This window comes from Mastigoproctus giganteus, chromosome 7, assembly GCF_048544385.1.
Source record: "Mastigoproctus giganteus isolate SK-2022 chromosome 7, ASM4854438v1, whole genome shotgun sequence".
Lineage (NCBI taxonomy): Eukaryota > Metazoa > Arthropoda > Arachnida > Uropygi > Thelyphonidae > Mastigoproctus > Mastigoproctus giganteus.
The window spans coordinates 142,501,531-142,522,963 of record NC_143581.1 but is presented as its reverse complement, the minus strand read 5'-3'; the positions used below and the strand labels follow the sequence as shown (position 1 = coordinate 142,522,963).

General features: G+C 37.2%; 1 protein-coding gene across 1 annotated transcript in view; it reads right to left on the bottom strand.

Moving 5' to 3' along the window:
• Window positions 1-21,433, bottom strand: part of LOC150083237 (tudor domain-containing protein 1-like) — a 657,806-nt gene that overhangs the window by 19,597 nt on the left and 616,776 nt on the right. The window contains exon 25 of the mRNA XM_090378447.1: window positions 2,625-2,822. Coding sequence (XP_090234573.1) covers window positions 2,625-2,822 — 198 coding nt within the window. The remainder of the gene's footprint in view (window positions 1-2,624; window positions 2,823-21,433) is intronic.

The window sequence follows — 21,433 nt, the reverse complement described above, 5'->3', positions numbered from 1 at the left end:
AAAAGAAAGTGATTATGGGCCAAGGTAACTGATAGCCAGAAAGGACCTCATGACCTCATAATAGTATAAGTATGTAAAGAAAAGAAGAGAAGAAAGAAGGCAAAATATTAATACATACATATATTACACACTAAATAAATTCATGAATATATTATCATATATCGCTCAATCCTGGTGTCATTTTCAAGTGTTAACCACCAGAATTGTCTGACAAGACAACAATATAGTGTCCTCTGTTTCTAACATAAAGTACATGCCATGGCAAAACAGTATGACATCAAAATATAGTATTAGGAAAAGGAAAAAGAAAAATAAAAAAAATTAAGCTGTGTGAAGGGGGAGGGGTATAATAATGCCGGCATGCAATTTAAGGTTGACATGACAGAGGACCCAACAATAGTTGTAATATGAACAATGAAACTAAAGCTAAAACAAAAATGAACAAAGATAAGAACTGATGTTAAGAATAGAAAATGGCTATTGTTGAGAATAGAGAAAGGTTAGAAATGCATATAAATATATAAAACCTGTTTATAAGCAATAAGTTAGCTAAACAGCTATAATATTGCTTATAAACAGGTTAGGCATGTGTTATTTCTAAGATATATTGAAATAATTATCTTGATTTAAGGGCGCAATCAATTTATATAACCTATTTATTTTGACAAGTTTCTGCAAGGATTGCTGCATTCTTTTTAACAAGTTGATCTTTATTTCAGCTGAGAGAATAACAATCACCATATCAGTAATGTGGTCCATTCCACATAGTATTAATAAAGTACTATCTTGAACAGTTTTACAAAGATTACTGTTATTTCTACTAGGCAGCATTGAAAACATTTATACTGTAGGTGCACCAGACCCACAGTGGCATATAGTTTGGAATTACTTTGATTACTTACATGTAGTCAAAAATAGCCAATTTTCAGAGCTTTTTTATCACTTCTTTCCTTATCCATGTAATTTCACTAAAATCGCCTGTTGTTTATGTTTTTCCACAATAGTACTTTTTTTTTTTTTTTTTTTTAATTTCACAATAATTTCACAATAAGGAACATATATTTGAACAATGTACCATCATGATCAGCACAACTTAAAGGAAGTTATGTTCTATGATAAAAGATACAAATAACCATTCAGCATGCACAACATCACCACTATGAATACTAATTCTGTTTCTGCATTTCTTTATATGCTCTGTACCTCGTGCCTAAGGTTTTTGTTTGCAAATGTCTGATTACATTGCATTTCAGCTGCTTGAAAGTGAGCGCATTATATCTCACTTGAAAGTGAGAGCCTTAGTTGCTAATGCGCCAATAAAATCCAAACCAAACCAAACCTTGAAAGTGAAAAAATCCTATCTTGTGTATGTCTCTCAAAATTGTTATTATTTCTTTAGCATCTTAACTTTAAAATCACTGCTGATTAGCTTTGCACCACACAAATATGATGAAATGGCTTGCACATTGCAGAGAATAAGGCTATTAACCTGCATTTCTATTTTGAAAAGAATAGCACACCTGATGGCCATTCATTAATGAAAATAAACAGAATGCAGAATATTTTAAAAAATCTAATTTGAATATAATTTTGCTATTTTTTTGCAAAAAGAAAAAGACAGACTTTTTGTAACAATCAAATTGAGGAGTGTAGCAAAAAAAATAATAATAGAAAAATAAAATAAATAAAACACTGTCTGTTGTAAATCTGGAGCTGGCAGCTATGCCAACAGTTGGCTAATCCTTTAGAACACAGCACCTATGATACTGACATTAGATAAACCACTGGTAATGGAAATAACAACAGCAAATATGTATACATTTCTAAAATTTGATCATAAATCTAAACTTTATTGATATATCATTTAATTTTAGTCTTATGTACTTAATTATAACTATATTAATTTAGCTCTATTTTCCTGTTTATTTGCTGTCTCATAGTCACTGATGCGGAATGTTGGAATGTACCATGATGCCTCTGACCATGATAAGATCTCACATAAGTTAAAAGACCTTTATTCCTTTTAATACATATATACACATCATACAAAATTAATCAGAATTACACATGAAGCTGTATCTACCATTTTTAGTAAAATACTATTCTTTTATAAATATATCTACATATTTTAAATTCTAACTCTCTTGACTACAACATCCAATACAAAAAAAAAAAAAAAAAACCCAATGAAAAGGCTGTCTGGCAGCAAGTCACATTTTAATGATTTTCTTTTCTCTTTAATGTGTAGCTAATTCTTTCTTTCACATGCACTTCTCAGCCAGGCACCTCCGTAGCCAGGTGGGAAGGAGCAGCAGTGCGTAGCACACGCTTCTTGATTAGACCGGTGTTCAAGCCCGTCACCACCAAATACGGAGGATGCGGAAAGGTCAGAGAATGACCACCGCATATTCCCGGAGCAATATGGCCTTAGTTGCTAATGCTCCTAAAAACCAAATAACAACAACAACTTCTCAGCCAAAAGAAAGAATAAATTTCAAAAAAAAAAGCTCCACAATTATAGTTATTCTATAGTTATACTTTGGTACTGTATCTAAGTTTCATATTATATTCACATTGATATTATTTAGTGTTCAATAGTAACCAACTTAATTAGTATAACTGACCTTTCAAATAATTTGATGTCATCAGCCCCCTGTTGAATGTTGAATGTTTCTTCAATGTTGATAATTTGCCTAATGATTTCTGGAATCACAATTACCGCCCAGAATGAGGAGGCTTTTTCAGGCGTCATCACACTAAGCTCTAATTCTTCTGAATCTTTCAGTGTATCAATAATGGAAGCCACAGGAACTTGCAAACTTCTTACATTCAAATTATTAAAAAAAAAATTATAAATTTTAAATCTTATTTCACCTAAAGGTTTGGAGATGAATTTAGATATTAGCTCAATTATTAAGTTGTAGTGTGCTAAAAACTGAGTTATCTACAGCCAAGTTAGCACTTAAATTGATTTATAATGTTGGCAAGGAAAGCAGTGGAAGTGTTACCTGAGTGGTTAAGGATAACCTGTATGCTAGTGTGTAATGAATGAATAATTTCAAACATTCAACAGACAGCTTACAGTATAGAGCAATAAGAACAAATGGTAATGTACATAGACATAACTGCAAAGTTCAACTTTCAAAAAGCTGACAATTAGTTATTTGCAGGAAGGAAACATAAGAATTTTTAGAAAAATTAGGATTTTTTGATGAATTTGAGTGATGAATGAATAGGATCACTGCCTCTGAAGGAATTAAACCAGGCGACTTGAAAAGCATTCAAATCGTCTTGCTGCACAGTGAAATCAACATGAGCCAAATACACTGGTCCCATATATTGTAGTTATTCTTGGTAACTACTTTCAGGAAAATGGAAAATTTTATGCAATAAGGATAGGTGAAATAGAACCAGGGTGTGTCTGTCAGGGGAAAAAGTTGGCAATACTGCAGAACAGTAGTGGGCAACCTTTCTAAATGGTGGGCCAAATAAAATGTCTGTGAGGTACAGGCGGACCAAGTTTTTTTTAGCTTTCCATGATTTTTAGGATTATCAAAATGGTGTATAATGAAAAAACTGTCATAAACAGTTTTGTTATTTATTGTAATATTTACACATACTCGTACATGAAATTTTATAAATCAGAAAAATGAAACACAAATTCAAGACACAATTATAGTAACAAAATACAAATATAATCACAGTAGCAAAAATTGCAACATTTTATTTTTATAATATTTAATGAGAGATTTCATACTCTATTTTTTATCAGTGAATATCTGGACCGATATTTGTTGTAGCAATGTGCAGAGTATTTTCTAAATTTACATCAGAAATTTGTTCACATCTGTATGTGATTCCAAATAATGACAAAATTTTCTTTGCATTATCTATCACCTGTGAAAATCTTTCTTGGTTTAAATTTTTGTAAAATTGTGTTGAGATAATTCTAAAATAGATACAATAAATAGCCTACAGCCGTTTATTGTATTTTTATCAGTAAGACAATAGGAGATGCAGAATTTGAATGTGGTGAGTACAATAAGAAAGGAAGGGGGAAGAGATTATCCTCTAAGGTAAGTATCATATAAAATCGAAGGCACAGCTTCCAGTTGACATGAGTGGCAAGTGCAATGTTGAGTTAGTTTTTTTGTGAGATAAGCACTGGGAAAACAAAAATGACAGTAGGCATGTCTTAAACACCTAATAACTATAATGAATATAAAGAACAACTTTGAAGCCAAAGAGAGTGGGCTAGTAAATCATAATATCTTATAATGGAGGATTTTAACTTTTAACTGGAATGGAACTAGTGGCTTGGTCACTCATACACACTTTTCTGGATTTACTAGATGACTGTTTTCATGTTAGAGTGGTAACAATAACAAGCAATGCTCTCTATCTGATTATCAGCAGGATTCTTCTGCATTAAGCATCTCCAGATAAAGAAAGGAACAAATAGACGACAGTGATCACAGTGTACTGTGATCACTGTCGTCTATTTGTTCCTTGGATTTATTTAAGATGTAAACTACCATCAAGGACAATGGCTTTTGTAAAGGTGACTACAGTGGTCTCAGAGAGTTTAAATTCTATTAAGTGAGACCAACAGATGATGTTACCAACAGCAGATTCTTTGGGAAACATTCAGGGAAGTAGCTGTAGAAGCTACTAATCTTTTTATACCAATTAAGGGATACTGTTCAAGGGGCTTAGAGGAGAACAGGTATTCTGTGTGTTATCAGACACTCAGTCTAAAACACTGATGAATCCAATATCTTTCTATTACAGAAGATTTAGAAGAAGTCCAGTTGGCCTGCCACCCTAAAATCTACTAATGCACACCTTCTCCATGATAAGCCCTGTTATGTCACTTAGGTAGCAACAAACGTGTAGAGTGGTTCTCTTCAAGACGCCGGTCAGCGTGAAGAGGAAAAGACCAAACCCTCCAGCATATGACAGAACGATGAAACAAATGGCCCTCAGTCCCCAACGGCTTTCACTCCCCCTCTTACGGCAGTGAGAGGATCAGAGTGGAAGCAGAGGGTGCTAAGAATCTCTGGGTACGACCAGGCTGCCATGCATGGAAACTGAACTTGGCCTGTTATGACGTAATATCGCTCATCAGTGAAGATAGGATATTAGAGCTGGAAAAGGAACTAGAAAATGTGAATTGGGATATCATCGGTTTGGTTGAAACAAGAAGGAAAAATGAATCACTTATAAGTTTATCAAGTGGAAATCTGCTGTACACCAATGGAAACAGTGAAAGGAGCAAAGGTTGAGTTGGGTTTCTGGTCCATAAAGATATAAAAAAACATTTTGAATTCAAAAGTATATCAACAAGGGTGTCAAGGCTAATACTCAAGATTTCTAAGAGGTACAAGCTAAAGGTTATAATGATTTATGCACCAACATCGAGCCATGATGATGAAGAGGTTGAAGAAATGTACACCAAAATTGAGTCTTTTAGATGAGAAAGAAAACCCACTACACTACACTATTATTATAGGGGACTTTAATGATAAGGTTGGAAAAAGACAAAACAGCGCAGAAAGGGGAACTATAGGAAATTTTGAAATTGGTGAAAGAAATGAAAGAGGTGAAAGACTTGTGGAATTTGCAGAATCTCAAGGATTGTCAGTAGTGAACACTTTTTTCAAGAAAAGGGTGAACAAAAAGTGGACATGGAAGAGCCCAAATGGATTAACAACTAATGGAATTGACTTCATCCTCACTAACAGATGATATATTGTGAATGATGTTACTGTCCTGAATAAGGTAAATGTTGGAAGCGATCACAGAATGGTAAGATGCACGCTTGATATAGATGTAGGAAAGGAAAAAAACTGATTCAAGTAAATAATATGAATGTATTTGAGAAAAGAGAAAAAGAGAAGAGGAGAAAGAGCAGTATGTACTGGAACTTAAGAACAAGTTGGAGCTTCTGCAGAATGCTCAGGACCAAGATATTGACAAGGAATATTAAAACTTTCTGAAAGTGATAAACCCAAGCAACGTATAGGGAAAAAGAAATCCAAAGAAGAAAAAATTAGTCAAGAAAATTTGGCGACAAATGAAGAGCAAGATAAACACTGATAAGGAGAAAACTGAGTATACAGAGTTATGCAAAGCCATTAGAAAGAGGCTCAGAGAGAACATAAGAAGATTTAACACAAGAAAAGTAGAACAAGCATTAAGGGAAAACAAAGGATTTAAATCAGCAGCCATGAGCAGTAATACAGAAAGACAACTGATACTGAAACTGAAGAACAGCGATGGTGTACTTATAAATAGTAGAGAAGGCATAATTCAAATAGCAGAAGACTACTATAGAGAATTATACAAGGAGCTTGTTATTGTTTGTTATTTGGTTTTTAGGAGCATTAGCAACTAAGGCCATATTGCTCCAGGGATATGCGGTGGTCATTCCCTGACCTTTCCACATCCTCCGTATTTGGTGGTCACAGGCTCGAACCTCGGTCTAATCAAGATGTGTGTGCTACGCACTGCTGCTCCTGCCCACCTGGCTACGGAGGCGCCTATACAAGGAGCGAGGGAATGATGCCAGCAGTGGGGAAGATGGATTGCAAATTAGCAACACATACAACATACCCGATATTCTTCCTGATGAGGTAGAACAGGCATTGAAGAAAAAGAAGAATCAGAAAGCACCGGGGGAAGATAAAGTTACTGTAGAGTTGTTAAAATTGGGAGGAAGAGACGTAACACAAAAACTGGCAAGGCTCTTCACAAAATGCATTAGAAAAGGTGTGATGCCTAAGCAGTGGAATAATGAAATCATAGTTTTGCTGCAAAAGAAAGGAGATAAATCAAAAATTGGAAATTATAGACCAATTAGCCTGTTATACCACATCTACAAGATGTTCACAAGGGTCATTACTAACAGATTAGAAAGAATACTTGATGAGAATCAACCGAAAGAGCAAGGTGGCTTTATGACAGGATTCTCAACTATGGATCACTTTTACGTAATATCACAGCCTAATGGAGTAAGCAAAAAATATAAAACACCATTATGTCTGGCATTTGTGGATTATGAAAAGGCACTTGACTCCATACAGCATAAGGCAATGTTTTGGCACCGGAAAAACAAGGCATAGATACCCCATATATTATGATTTTGAAGAAAATATATGAGAACGCTACCTCCTTTATTAGACTAGACAAAGTAGTAGTAGTAATAGTAGTAGTAGTAGTGGCACATGATGCAAGAAAGCAAGTGTAAGAGCTTATGCAGCATCAGCCAAAAAAAAAAAAAAAAAAAAAAATCACACCATTCCCTCCAAATGCCTGTCCAGTTCCTCCTTAAATTTATTTAACCTATCAACTTCTACAACGACAGATGGAAGTTTGTTCCAGCAATTAACCACCCGCTGGCTAAAGGCAAATTTCTGCACATCTATTCTACATCTGTCCTTTCTTAATTTGAACTTATGTCCCCGTAGGTTGGTAATCTGAACAAGTGGAAGGATCCCATCAGAATTCAGCGTGCTCAACCCATTCAAGTCCTTATAGACCTCAATCAGATCACCGCGCAGGTGCCTAGTCTCCAGCCACTGCAATTTGCAGAACTTAAGCCTCTCTTGGTAAGAGAATCCCTTCATTCCCCTCACCAATCGTGTTGCTCTTCTCTGTACATGCTCAAGCAACTCTACATCCTTCCTAAAATGAGGCCTCCAGACCTGTAAGTAGTACTCAAGGCGTGGCCTGACCATTGCCTTATACAGAGGGACAATCACCTCCTTTTCCCTGCTAGCAAAATTCCTATATATCATTGACAAAACCCCATGACCCGCCCTAGCAGCCTGTCTGCACTGCTCAGAAAACTTCATATCTGACTGCACAATTACTCCCAGGTCTTTTTCATTTTCTACCACCTTAAGTGCAGTACCACACAGTTGGTACGTTTCTCTGGGGTTACTTCTACCCATATGCAGTACTTTGCATTTGTCAAGGTTGAACTTCAGTTGCCACTTCTTAGCCCATCTGCCCAAATTATCTAGATCCTGTTGCAGTAGCACACTGCCATTACTGTCATTAACAACCCTGCCACCCTTTGTGTCATCTGCAAACTTCGACATTAAGCCTGATATACCTTCATCAATATCATTGATAAATACACAAAACAACAGAGGACCCAACACCGAACCCTGTGGGACTCCACTAATAACATTAGTCCACGAAGAGCAGCACCCATTGATTACCACCCTCTGTCTTCTCCCACTTAACCATCCTTTTATCCATTGTAGCAACTTACCCTTAATACCATTCTGCTCCAATTTGTACAGTAGTCTTCCATGCACAACAGTGTCAAAAGCTTTCCTGAAATCCAAGTATATGATATCAAAATTATTTTTTGCATCCAGTTCCTTTGTGACCACATCATAATAACCAATCAAATTTGTCAGACAAGACTTTCCCTTAACAAACCCATGCTGTGTTTGAATTATTGCTGCAGTCTTGTCTAGATGATCCTGCAATGCATCTTTAACCAGCGACTCCATTATTTTACCCGGAACAGAAGTTAAACTAACTGGTCTGTAATTACTCGTGTCACCCTTCGATCCACCTTTGTGAATTGGGGACACATTTGCACATCTCCAGTCCGTGGGAACCTCCCCTGAGTCCAAGGATGCTCTCATAATTATGGCTAAGGGTTTGCTTAGTTGCTTTGCCGCCTCCTTTAAAATAACTGGATAGATCCCATCCACCCCAGGTGCCTTTCTTATGTTTAACTTCAACAATTTCTCCTCCACTTTGCTCTCAGTTATTACAAAATCATTAAGCACACTGCTACAATTTGATAACCTTCTTCCATTTTCAAATTGTAATAATTCCTCACGTGTGAATGTAGATGCAAAATACTCATTCAGTTTGTTTGCTATCTGAGCAGGATCATCAATAGTCGAAACATCGATGTCAAGTGGACCAATCATATTCATCCCCTTCCTTTTAGAGTTTATATAAGTAAAGAAATCCTTGCTGTTTTTCTTAGCATCTTTTGCCAAAGATTTCTCGTAATCCGCCTTCGCCTGCCGAACCTCCTTTGTGACCTGATTACAGACTAGCTTATATCTGCCACAGGCTTCTGCGTCACCTGATAATTTATATGCATCCCATGCATTTTTCTTCTCTGTCACGAGTCTCATTAGTTCATTTGATAACCATTTAGGCCTAAACCTTGAACGATATTTCTTAATCGGTATATAAAGTCTAGTAGCTTCCACGATTAATTCTTTGAATGCTTCCCACTTAGAATTTACTGTTTGTAACATCGTCAGTTGATCCCACTGTACAGAATTTAAAAACTGTCTGAGACCACTGTACTCCCCTTTACGGAAGCAAAAACCCTTTCCTTTACCCCTGACGGTAGTTACCTCTTTGAGTAAATCCCACTTCAGCACACTGTGATCACTGCCACCTAGTGGTTCCTTTATCTGCAAATTCTTAATACACGAATGATCACTGCTGATAACCAGATCAAGAGTGTTACTTTCTCTGGTTGCCTCTCGAACATGTTGCTGCAGAAAACAATCATCCAATAACTCCACAAAAGTCTGACTAGTGTGTGAGTGACCAACCCACAAGTTCCAGTCAATATCTGGGAAGTTAAAATCCCCCATTATAAGACATTCTGATTTACTAGCCCACTCTATTTCTCTGTACAATTGTTCATTGTGCTCATTCAAGTCATTAGGCCTATAACACACTCCTACTCTTATTTTTCCTTTCGCAGTGCTTATCTCACACCAAACTGACTCAACAGAGCACTGTTCATCTATATTAACTGGGTGCACTTCCTTTGATTTTATGTTTTTCTTAATTAACAGCATAACACCCCCTCCCTTTCTGTCCTGTCTATCCTTTCTGTACACATTGTACTCCCCAAATTCCAGTTCTGCATTCCTTATATCTTTGTGACACCACGTCTCTGCTATCCCAACAATATCTGCCTTTGATGTCTTGACCAACACTTCAAATTCATCAAATTTATTTACTATACTTCTAGCATTGGTATACATGCAAGCATACATGCTCCTATGCCTATTCCTTGTTACCCTAACACATCCCATATACCCAACTATTCCATGATGACTGCCATCCGTCCCTGAAACCCCCAACACCCCTCGCTCCAGGTCGCTTCTTATTCTAATAGAAGTTGTGCAAGAATCACCTTCACCTCTGCCTGCGGTTACTGTTAAACTATTAGTCTTTGTATCCCCCCAAACTAGCAGTTTTCCGACCCACCTAACACTGCCTCGATAGCATCAGCAAATATTCTTGCACCCTTTCTATTTAAGTGTATCCCATCCCTGTAGAAGCAATCTCTCCTGTTAACAAGTACAGTCCAGGCTGAAAAAAATTCTACCCCTTGAGCCTTGCACAATCTTTCCAGGGCCGAATTGATCGACAAGGCTCTCATCATATACTCCCTCCTATCATGTCTGGGCAGAATTGCAGACACTTTCAAATTCAACCCTATTTCACGGCTTTTTTTCAACAGTGACCTGTACTTGTTGAGTAATTCCGCCGGTCTCCTACTCTTAATATCATTAGTGCCAACGTGTACAACTATATCACCTTTTGTGCCCTTGAAAGATGATATCCGCTCTACAACGTCATCAACCTTTGCCTCTGGCAGACATACCCTGGTCCTGTTCCACCTATCCTTTTTACAAAATATATTCCCCGTCTCCCTGACAATAGAGTCACCAACAATAACTAGTTCCTTTGGGACCAGCGCATTCTGCTTTGGAGATTGCCGCTGTGTTGCCTGATGCCCAGGAGTGAGCTCTGGCATTGAGTTGGGCAGCTGAGAGCCTGATGGGCCCCTCAATTTAGATCTTTTGAGGGCATCCACCCTGTCCTTCAAACTCTCATATAGGCCCATAACAACGCTGAGTTGTCACCTGATTTCCTTACACTCCTTACATCGCGCACACACAAAGACATCCCCCATGGCAATATCATGTTCCATTCCAGAGAGTTCGGCAAACATTTCACAAGTTGCACATTTTTTTAGGCTGTGATGCGTTGGAGAATTGCCGCCCTCAGTTCTCCCCCGATTCACAGCACTCCTGCCACTTTGTGCCCGTTGCTTTGCTGCTCTAGTCTGGGGCATGGTAGTTTGAATTAATAAAATCAATAAATTAAATAAATTAAATATTAATAGTATTTGAATAGAAACTATTAAATAGAAACAGTGAAGCGTATTACTATATAATTATGCGTTAGAGCTACCTAGCTACCTCAATTAAAAAATTTGAATTCCCTACCACTATATCCAAAAACAATGGCTACAAAAATGGAACGAAATAACGGTTTTACCTATCGTAAGTAAAATCCACAAAAACTCTTTATCTAAATTAAAAATAAAAAATAACCAGTGTAACTATAACTATATGACTACGTATTAAGTACAATATAAAATAACAATCATGTAAATAAAAGGCAAACACTTTTATTTACATGAACTGTCCTGTAACTGTCAGCTGTTTAAGACAGTAGCAAATTTAAAATTGAGAAAGGAATTCGACAAGGAGACACAATATCTCCGAAGCTGTTTACTGCTGCCCTTGAGAAAGCTTTCAGAAGATTAGACTGGTCGCAGAAAGGAGTCAATGTGAATGGAGAGTACCTAAACCATTTACGATTTGCAGATGACATTGTGGTCATAAGCCAAGATCCCAAAGAATTAGACGAAAATCTTAATCAGTTATGCACAGTTAGTAAGGATTTTGGACTAAAGATTAATATGGCTAAAACAAAAGTAAATGATGAACAAGTATGCCACAGAAAGAGAAATAATGATTGAAGGAGCAGTAATTGAAAAGGTGGAGTCATATACTTATCTGGGACAAGTTATTAGCTGTAATAATGATAAATGGCTGGAAGTCAAGAGAAGAATAAATTTTGGATGGATAGCATTCAGGAAATATAGTCACATACTGAAGAGCAATATCCCAGTTTGTCTGAAACTGTAAAATAATGAACCAATGTATACTCTCCACCATGACTTATGGAAGTGAAACTTGGGCACTCACAAAAAGAATGGAAGAGAAGCTGAGAACTACACAGCAAAGAATGGAACGAATTATATTGGGAATCAGACTGTTAGATAAGAAGAGAAACACGTGGATTAGGCAGCAAACTCAAGTAAAGGACATTCTTATCAAAACTAAAGAACTAAAATGGTCTTGGCCAGGACACATAGCTCGAAGACATGATGACAAATGGACTAAGAAAATAACAGAATGGTACCCAAAAGGAGCTATAAGAAAACCTGGAACACAACAGCGGAGACGGATAGACGAAATGAGTTTGTGGGTAGTAAATGGATGGCCATTGCACAAAACAGAAGGAACTGGGGAGGCCTTCATCCTGCAGTGGATTGAAAATGGCTGATGATGATGTTCAAGGATTAGACATAAATGGATGTCTGATGTGAACTAATGAGACTGATGTGGAAGTGAAGAAAAATGCATGTGTATAAATTATCAGTTGATACAGAAGTCAACAGTAGATATCAACAAGTCTGCAATCAAATCACAAAGGAGGTTAAGCAAGCTAAGACAGATAATGAGAAGTCTTTGGCAAAGGATGCAAAGAAAAACAGCTAAGACTACTTTACTTAGGTAAAAACTAGAAGGAAGGGGATGAATCACATTGCCCAACTAGATATCAATAATTTAACTGTCGATAATCCTGCTCAGGTTGCTGGCAAACTTAATTTTTGCATCTATATTCAATGCAAAATACTATGGATGCACACAAGGAATTCTTCAGGAAAAGAATTTTTTTATTTTTTTTTAATGAAAACCCCAAAAAACGAGAAGTATTAGAACCTGTAGTACTTAATACCATCCATGGTTTGGAGTTTGAGAAGATGAAAGAAGATATTTTGACATTAGACTTGAACTTCTGTAGATTGTAATTTTCAGGAAATACTTCAAGAAAGGTTGTTCTAGAAAACAAAGTTGAATGAATAAATGAGGAAGAAGAAAAAGATGGTTCTGTAAGTTTGAATCTGGATAGTAAAAGAATGTCGACCAGTTGTGGCACATGTTCAGATTGGTTTGGAAGAAAGAGCAGAAAATATAGAACACAATTCAGAAGAACGGTGCCTATGGAAGTATCTATAGAAAAGGCTTGCAGCAGAAATAGAATGTCTATGAGACAGAGAAATCAAACTATTATTCTTAATGCATGAAGAATCACTACTGATAATCAAATCACGAGTATTACTCTCTCTAGTTGCCTCCCGAACATTCTGATGTAGAAAACAATTATCCAATAAATCCACAAAAGCCTTGCTAGTGTGTGTGACCAACCAACAAATTCCAGTCAATATCTGGGAAATTAAAATCCCCCATTATAAGACTCTCTGACTTACTGGCCCACTCTATTTCCCTGTACAGTTTCTTATTATACTCATCAGAGTCATTAGGCCTATAGCACACTCCTACTCTCAATTTTGATCTCCCAATGCTTATGTCACGCCGAACTGACTTGACATTGCACTATCCAGTGATGTCGACTGGCTTCACTTCTTGGATTTTATGTGTTTCTTAACTAATAGCATAAACCCTCCTCCCTTCCTGTAGACATACTTCTCAAATTCCAGTTGCCGACCGGGCTAGCCGAGTGGGTAAAGTACCTGCCCGGCAACCCAAAGGTCGCGGGTTCGATTCCCGCCTCAGGCTTGGATCAAAGTACTGCAAAAACCTTGGGAGGTGCAATATGGCCACAGAAGCCGATGCGCCAACAACTACCAAATCAAAAAAAAAAAAAAAAAAAATCAAATTCCAGTTCTGCATTCCTTATATGTGTGACACCACGTCTCTGATAACCCAACAATATCTGCCTTTGATGTTTTGAGCAATACCTCAAATTCATAAAATTTATTTACCAAACTCCTTGCATTGGTGTACACACAAGTATACATGCACCTGTTCCTATTCTTAGCTACCCTAACACAATCCGTGTTTACTTGTACCGCAATGACTCCCAGCAGTCTCTGAAATATCCTGCATCTTGTTTTCCAGGTTGCTGCTCATTCCAATAGAAGCAGTGCAAGAATCACTTTCAATTCTGCCAGTGGCTACTGTTAATCTGTTAGTCCTTGTATCTCCCAAAGCTAGCAGTTTTCTGACCCACCTAACACTGCCTCGATAGCATTAGTAAATATTCTTGCACCCTTTCTATTTAAGTGTATCCATCCTTGTAAAAGCAGTCTCTCCTGTTAACAAGTACAGACCAGGCTGAAAAAAATTCTACCCCTGGAGCCTTGCACAACCTTTCCAGGGCGAAATTGATCGACAAGGCTCTCATCATATACTCCCTCCTATCATGTCTGGGCAGAATTGCAGACACTTTCAAATTCAACCCTAATTCACGGCTCTTTTTCAACAGTGACCTGTACTTGCTAAGTAATTCCGCCGGTCTCCTACTCTTAATATCATTAGTGCCAACGTGTACAACTATATCACCTTTTGTGCCCTTAAAAGATGATATCTGCTCTGCAACGTCATCAACCTTTGCCCATGGCAGACATACCCTGGTCCTGTTCCACCTATCCTTTTTACAAAGCTCGTTCCCCATTTCCCTGACAATAGAGTCAACAACAACTACTAGTTCCTGTGGGACCAGCGCATTCTGCCTTGGGGGTTGCCGCTGTGTTGCGTGATGACCAAGTGCAAGCTCTGGCTTTGATGTGGGCAGCTGAGAGCTCGATGGGACCCTCAATTTAGATCCTTTGAGGGGCATCCACCATGTCCTTCAAGCTCTCATATAGGACCATAACAACGCTGAGTTGTCACCTGATTTCCTTACACTGCTTACACGTGCACACACAAAGACATCCCCCATGGCAATATCATGTCCTGTACCCAACTGCTCCACAAACATCAAGCAAGCAGTGAATTTTAAAAGGCTGTGATTCAGAGGGCAACTGCCCCCCCCCCCTCAGTTCTCCTCTGAGCACTCCCATTTGCTTGAGCCTTTTGCTTTGCTGTTCTGGTCTGAGTCATGATTTTGATTTAATTTCAAATTTTTTTAATTTTAAAATTTCAATTTCAGTTCAAAATTATAACCCTAAACAACACAGTTATAACGCTATATATATTTTTCGGTATCGAGTATTATCTACGAGTTCCGTTTATATAACTTCCGTATCAAGTTATATATTAATTAATTATGTTACGTTTGTAATCTAAGTCGTTATATGTGTTTAGTTAAAAAGTACAATCTAATTGACAATGAAGTTTAAAAAGATTAAGAGATTTTACTGATTAATTGACAATATTATATTATATACTATACTATACTAAGCTTACGCTATCTAGTTCGGGATATAATGTATCGTAAAACAACGGTGGCAAGTTACAAACGGCAAATCTGTGGACACTTAAGTATTAATTGACTTAACAAATCTCGCTGTCGCAATTCAGAATAAACTAAGGATCCTGACTAGGTCTATAAGCTACTTATAGAAAATAATTTAATATAACAATTGGTCAACAAAGCAGCTAAATATGGCTAAAAAACGTCTCGTTCAGCGGAGCTGCAACTTGTAACACATGGATTTGATACCCTTACCGATACTAAGTAATACCTACAAAATCTCTAAGTAAACTTTAAACTAAGTATCGTAACTAGCAATATAAAGCTACTCTAGATAATAAGTTAATATACCAAATTAAGCTAATAAAACAGAAAAAACTTCTCTATTCCAGGAGCAGTAAAAACTTCGCCTGCACAAGGCTACTCTCGTTCTCGAGTTGAGAATCTGTTCCATTAATATTAATTCCTCTGTTGAATTCATATAGTCCATTTTATTGAAGTTTATTGTCAAACCCCATATTTTATATTGTTGCAGTAGCTTCCTACACATATAGTCAGCCTCCTCTGAATCCTGCATAATCCAATCAGTACCTGGTGACCTGCAAACAAAAGATTTGAAGGGCAAATGTTTTGATCCACACAATCTGATTTATCTGCATCCCTGGGACCAACTGATGATGTTACCAACAGCAGTTGGTAATATCATCTGAAAGTTCCTCTAGAGTCACTTTCAGGTACATCTTGAATAAAGTGGAACAGCATCCCTGTAGCAAGTCTTTTGATGTTTTGAAATTCCTTGATATTTCTGACCAACTTTAATGCAGCAAGTTGTTATTTTTGTATATTTTTCTAATTATGTCGATCAATGGTTGTGGTATTGACAATTTTTTCCATGGCATTCCACAGCATCTTTCTAGGGACACTGTTGTAAGCTTCTTCCAGGCCAATAAATACTAATCCTATATCCTGTCCATTCATCATCATCATCATCAGCAGCCAATTTCAATCCACTGCAGGATGAAGGCCTCTCCAGCAACTTTCCAGTTCCTTCTGTTTTAAGCACTGGCCATCCATTTACTACCCAAAAACTCATGAATTTCATCTATCCATATCCGCCTTTGTCTTCCAGGTTTTCTTCTAGCTCCTCTTGGGTACCATTCTGTTATTTTCTTAGTCCATCTGTCATCATGTCTTCAAGCTATGTGTCCTGCCCAAGACCATTTTAGCTCTTTAGTTTTGATAAGAATGTCCTTTAATAACCCTAGGGGCTCACATCTGGTGAGTATGGGCTTGGCACACCCAGGGTCCTGAGATGGATATCATCATTCTTCCCTTTCTTGGTGATTCCCTTCTACTTTTGACTCTCTCTCTCTCTCTCTCTCTCAGGGTAACTCGGGAATTTTTTTTTTACTGGTGCAGCATAAGCCTCGGGCTTCTTTGCACCATATGGCTATTAATAATAATAATAATAATAATAATAATAATACTTGAGTTTGCTGACTAATCCATGTGTTTCTCTTCTTATCTAACAGTCTGATTCCCAATATAATTCGTTTCATTTTTTGCTGTGTAGTTCTCAGCTTCTCTTCCATTCTTTTGGTGAGTGCCCAAGTTTCACTTCCATAAGTCATGGTGGGGAGTATACATTGATTCATTATTTTACGTTTCAGACAAAGTGGGATATTGCTCTTCAGTATGTGACTATATTTCCTGAATGCTATCCATCCAAAATTTATTCTTCTCTTGACTTCCAGCCATTTATCATTATTACAGCTAATAACTTGTCCCAGATAAGTATATGACTCCACCTTTTCAATTACTGCTCCTTCAATCATTATTTCCCTTTCTGTGGCATACTTGTTCATCATTACTTTTGTTTTAGCCATATTAATCTTTAGTCCAAAATCCTTATTAACTGTGCATAACTGATTAAGATTTTCGTCTAATTCTTTGGGATCTTGGCTTATGACCACAATGTCATCTGCAAATCGTAAAAGGTTTAGGTACTCTCCATTCACATTGACTCCTTTCTGTGACCAGTCTAATCTTCTGAAAGCTTCCTCAAGGGCAGCAGTAAACAGCTTCAGAGATATTGTGTATCCTTGTTGAACTCCTTTCTCGATTTTAAATTTGCTACTGTCTTTGTCTAGTCTAATAAAGGAGGTAGCACTCTCATATATTTTCTTCAAAATCATAATATATGGGGTATCTATGCCTTGTCTTTCCAGTGCCCGAAACATTGCCTTATGCTGTATGGAGTCAAATGCCTTTTCATAATCCACAAATGCCAGGCATAATGGTGTTTTATATTCATTTGCTTTCTCCATTAGCTGTGATATTACGTGAAGGTGATCCATAGTTGAGAATCCTGTCCTAAAGCCAGCTTGCTCTTTCAGTTGATTTTCATCAAGTATTCTATCTAATCTGTTAGTAACCACCCTTGTGAACAACTTGTAGATGTGGGATAACAAGCTAATTGGTCTATAATTTCCAATTTCTGATTTATCTCCTTTCTTATGCAGCAAAACTATGATTGCATTATTCCACTGCTTAGGTGTCACACCTTTTCTAATGCACTTTGTGAAAAGCCTTGCCAGTTTTGTGTTATGTCTCTTCCTCCCAATTTTAACAACTCTACAGTAACTTCATCTTCCCCCCGGGGCTTTCCGATTCTTCATTTTCATCAATGCATGTTCTACCTCATCAGGAAGAATATCGGGTATGTTGTATGTGTTGCTAATTTTCAATCCATCTTCCCCACTGCTGGTATCATTCCCTCGCTCCTTGTATAATTCTCTATAGTAGTCTTCTGCTATTTGAATTATGCCTTCTCTGCTGTTTATAAGTACACCATCGTTGTTCTTCAGTTTCAGTATCATTTGACTTTCTGTGTCACTGCTCGTGGCTGCTGATTTAAATCCTTTGTTTTCCCTTAATGCTTGTTCTACTTTTATTGTGTTAAATCTTCTTATGTCCTCTCTGAGTCTCTTTCTAATGGCTTTGCATAATTCAGTATACCTAATTTTCTCCCTGTCAGTGTTTTTCTTGCTCTTCATTTGTCGTCTTCGGTTCATCATGACAAGTGTTTCTTGACTAATTTTTTCTTCTTTGGATTTCTGTTTCCCTATAGGTTTCTTGGGCGTTATCACTTTCAGAAAGTTGTAATATACCTCGTCGATATCTTGGTCCTGAGCAGTCTGCAGAAGCTCAAACTTGTTCTTAAGTTCCAGTACATACTGCTCTTTCTCCTCCTCCTCTGTTATTTCAAAGACCTTTGTATTATTTACTAGAGTCAGTTTTTTTGTTTCCTGTCCTACATCTATATCAAGTGCACATCTTACCATTCTGTGATCACTTCCAACATTTACCTTATTCAGGACGGTAACATCATTCACAATATATCTTCTGTTAGTGAGGATGAAGTCGATTTCATTAGTTGTTAATCCATTTGGACTCTTCCATGTCCACTTTCTGTTCACCCTTTTCTTGAAAAAAGTGTTCATTACTGACAGTCCTTGAGATTCTGCAAATTCCACAAGTCTTTCACCTCTTTTATTTCTTTCACCGATTCCAAAATTTCCTATAGTTCCTCTTTCTGTGCTGTTTTGCCTTTTTCCAACCTTAGCATTGAAGTCCCCCATAATAATAGTGTAGTGGGTTTTCTGCTCATCTAGAAGACTCTCAATTTCGGTGTACATTTCTTCAACCTCTTCTTCATCATGGCTCGATGTTGGTGCATAAATTATTATAATCTTTAACTTGTACCTCTTAGAAATCTTCAGTATTAGTCTTGACACCCTTGGTTATGTACTTTTGAATTCCAAAATGTTGTTTTTAAAATCTTTATGGACCAGAAACCCAACTCCACCTTCACTCCTTTCACTGTTTCCATTGGTGTACAGCAGATATCCACTTGATAAACTTATAGCCAAACCGATGATATTCCAATTCACATTTTCTAATTTCTTTTCCAGCTCTAATATCCTGTCTTCAGGATATTAGAGCTGGAAAGTGATCGTGATGAGTGATCGTACATTATAACAGGCCAAGTTCAGTTTCCGTGCATGGCAGCCTGGTCATACCCAGAGATTCTTAGCACCCTCTGCTTCCACTCTGATCCTCTCACTGAAGAGAACCACTCTACATGTTCGTTGCCACCTAAGTGACATAATAAGGCTTACCATCGAGAATGTGTGCATGAGTGGATTTTAGGGAGGCAGGCCAACCGGACTTCTCCTAAATCTTCTGTAATAGAGAGATATTGGATCCATCAGTGTTTTAGGCTGAGTGTCTGATAACACACAGGATACCTGTTCCCCTCTAAGCCCCCCTGTCCATTAGCTTGGCATATTTCCAGAATCTGCTTGACCGTAAATACGCGGTCAATACAAGAACATCCAGCTGTAAATCCACACTGCTCCTCCTTATTTCTTTATTATAAGAAATCCTTATTTCTTTCTCTAGTTTAGTTTGCAGTATCCCACTAAAAACTTTGCAATTGGGTTTAATACACAGATTCCTCTGTAATTTGAGCCATTTCTTCTATTCCCTTTCTTAAACATAGAAGCCATGTATCCCAGTGTCATCTCTGATGGTGTCTTCCTGTTTACAAATTTTGTTAAATAGTCTCATGAACTGTGAGATGATCTTCTCTCCTCCATTTTTTAGTAATTTCAGGTTCATTCCTCCAGTTCAAGGTGCCTTTCCATTATTTTCCTTTTTTTACTTATGTTTGTACATCCTTAAAGCTAAGGATGTACAAACAGAAGATTTAAAGTTAAAACTCTATCCAGGCAGTTTTAACTTCTAATTTCTTCTCTGTTCTCACTCAGTAGTCCTTCATAATATATACACCATTCTTCTAATATTAGTACACCCAGATTAGTCTTTTGTTTATGTGATTGTCACAAGCTCTTCAGCACCTTCCACGCTACAGCAGATCTCTCACATTCTATCTTGCTGTTTACATCTGCACGGGTTCTGTCGCATGCTTCATTTTTTGCTTTGTCAATTTTAGTCCTTGCTTCTTTTTCTCCCTATAGCTGCTTCTATGTTCATCCCTTTTAGAGCTAAGCCAACTGAGATTTGCATCTTTTTTTTCTTTATTTATTCTTTTAATTCTGAATTCATATAGGGGTATTTTGTGTCTTTTTATCCATTCTGCCCAGTACTTCTACATTAAGTGTTCATAAATGCCACTTGTTTTCTCTCCATAGCTGTCATCTAATTTATGGTTTAGTCTTCTCATGTGGAGATACACAATACTTTCCTCCTCCTCTAAGAATTCAATATTAAACCTATTATCATCAATTTGTTCATTTTTGGGTTCATAGTTATTTCCTTTCTGGTAAATCCACGGGATTACCAAGGTGAAGGCTGCATCGTATTCTGGTGCATCCTTCACCTGAAAATGATCAGACCCACAGCTTGCTCTTTTTTATACTCTGACCTCTTTGGCATGGATTGTACTTTGCTGCTTAAAAATGACAGTCTATCATCGATTTCAGTTTTCTTGTTGCTTTTATGCATATATACTTATGTAACTCTCTGTGTTGAAAAAAAAGTATTACCAATCTTCAGTTTGACCTGTTCGCACAATTCAGTTAATCTCTCTCCATTGTCTTTCTTTACATTTTCTCTAGATCCTCCTATGACTTTACTATTTTCAGCCTGTCCAATTCTTGTTTTCAGATCTCCCATCAAGATTTTTCTAGAGCTTGGTATTTCTTCCATTACCACTCTCTGTTCTTTCTAAAACCTTTCTTTGCACTCTGTGGTGGTGGTGGTGTAATTTCTAGGCCCAAATACTCTAACAATTGTGATTCATCTTCCATATATCTTGAATTCCACGGTTAAAATTCGTTTGTTACTAAGATTCCACTTTGTCATAAATTTTCTGATTTTTTACGAATGGATATGGAAACCCCTGGCTTGACTCTCCTGTATCTATCAACACCATGGACATACTCTCCAATCATTTTCTTCCCCTTTCCTTTCTTCTTTGTTTCCAATTACATCCATTCCAAAATTCATTTCATTCTGATAAAACTTGATCTTAGTTTGAATT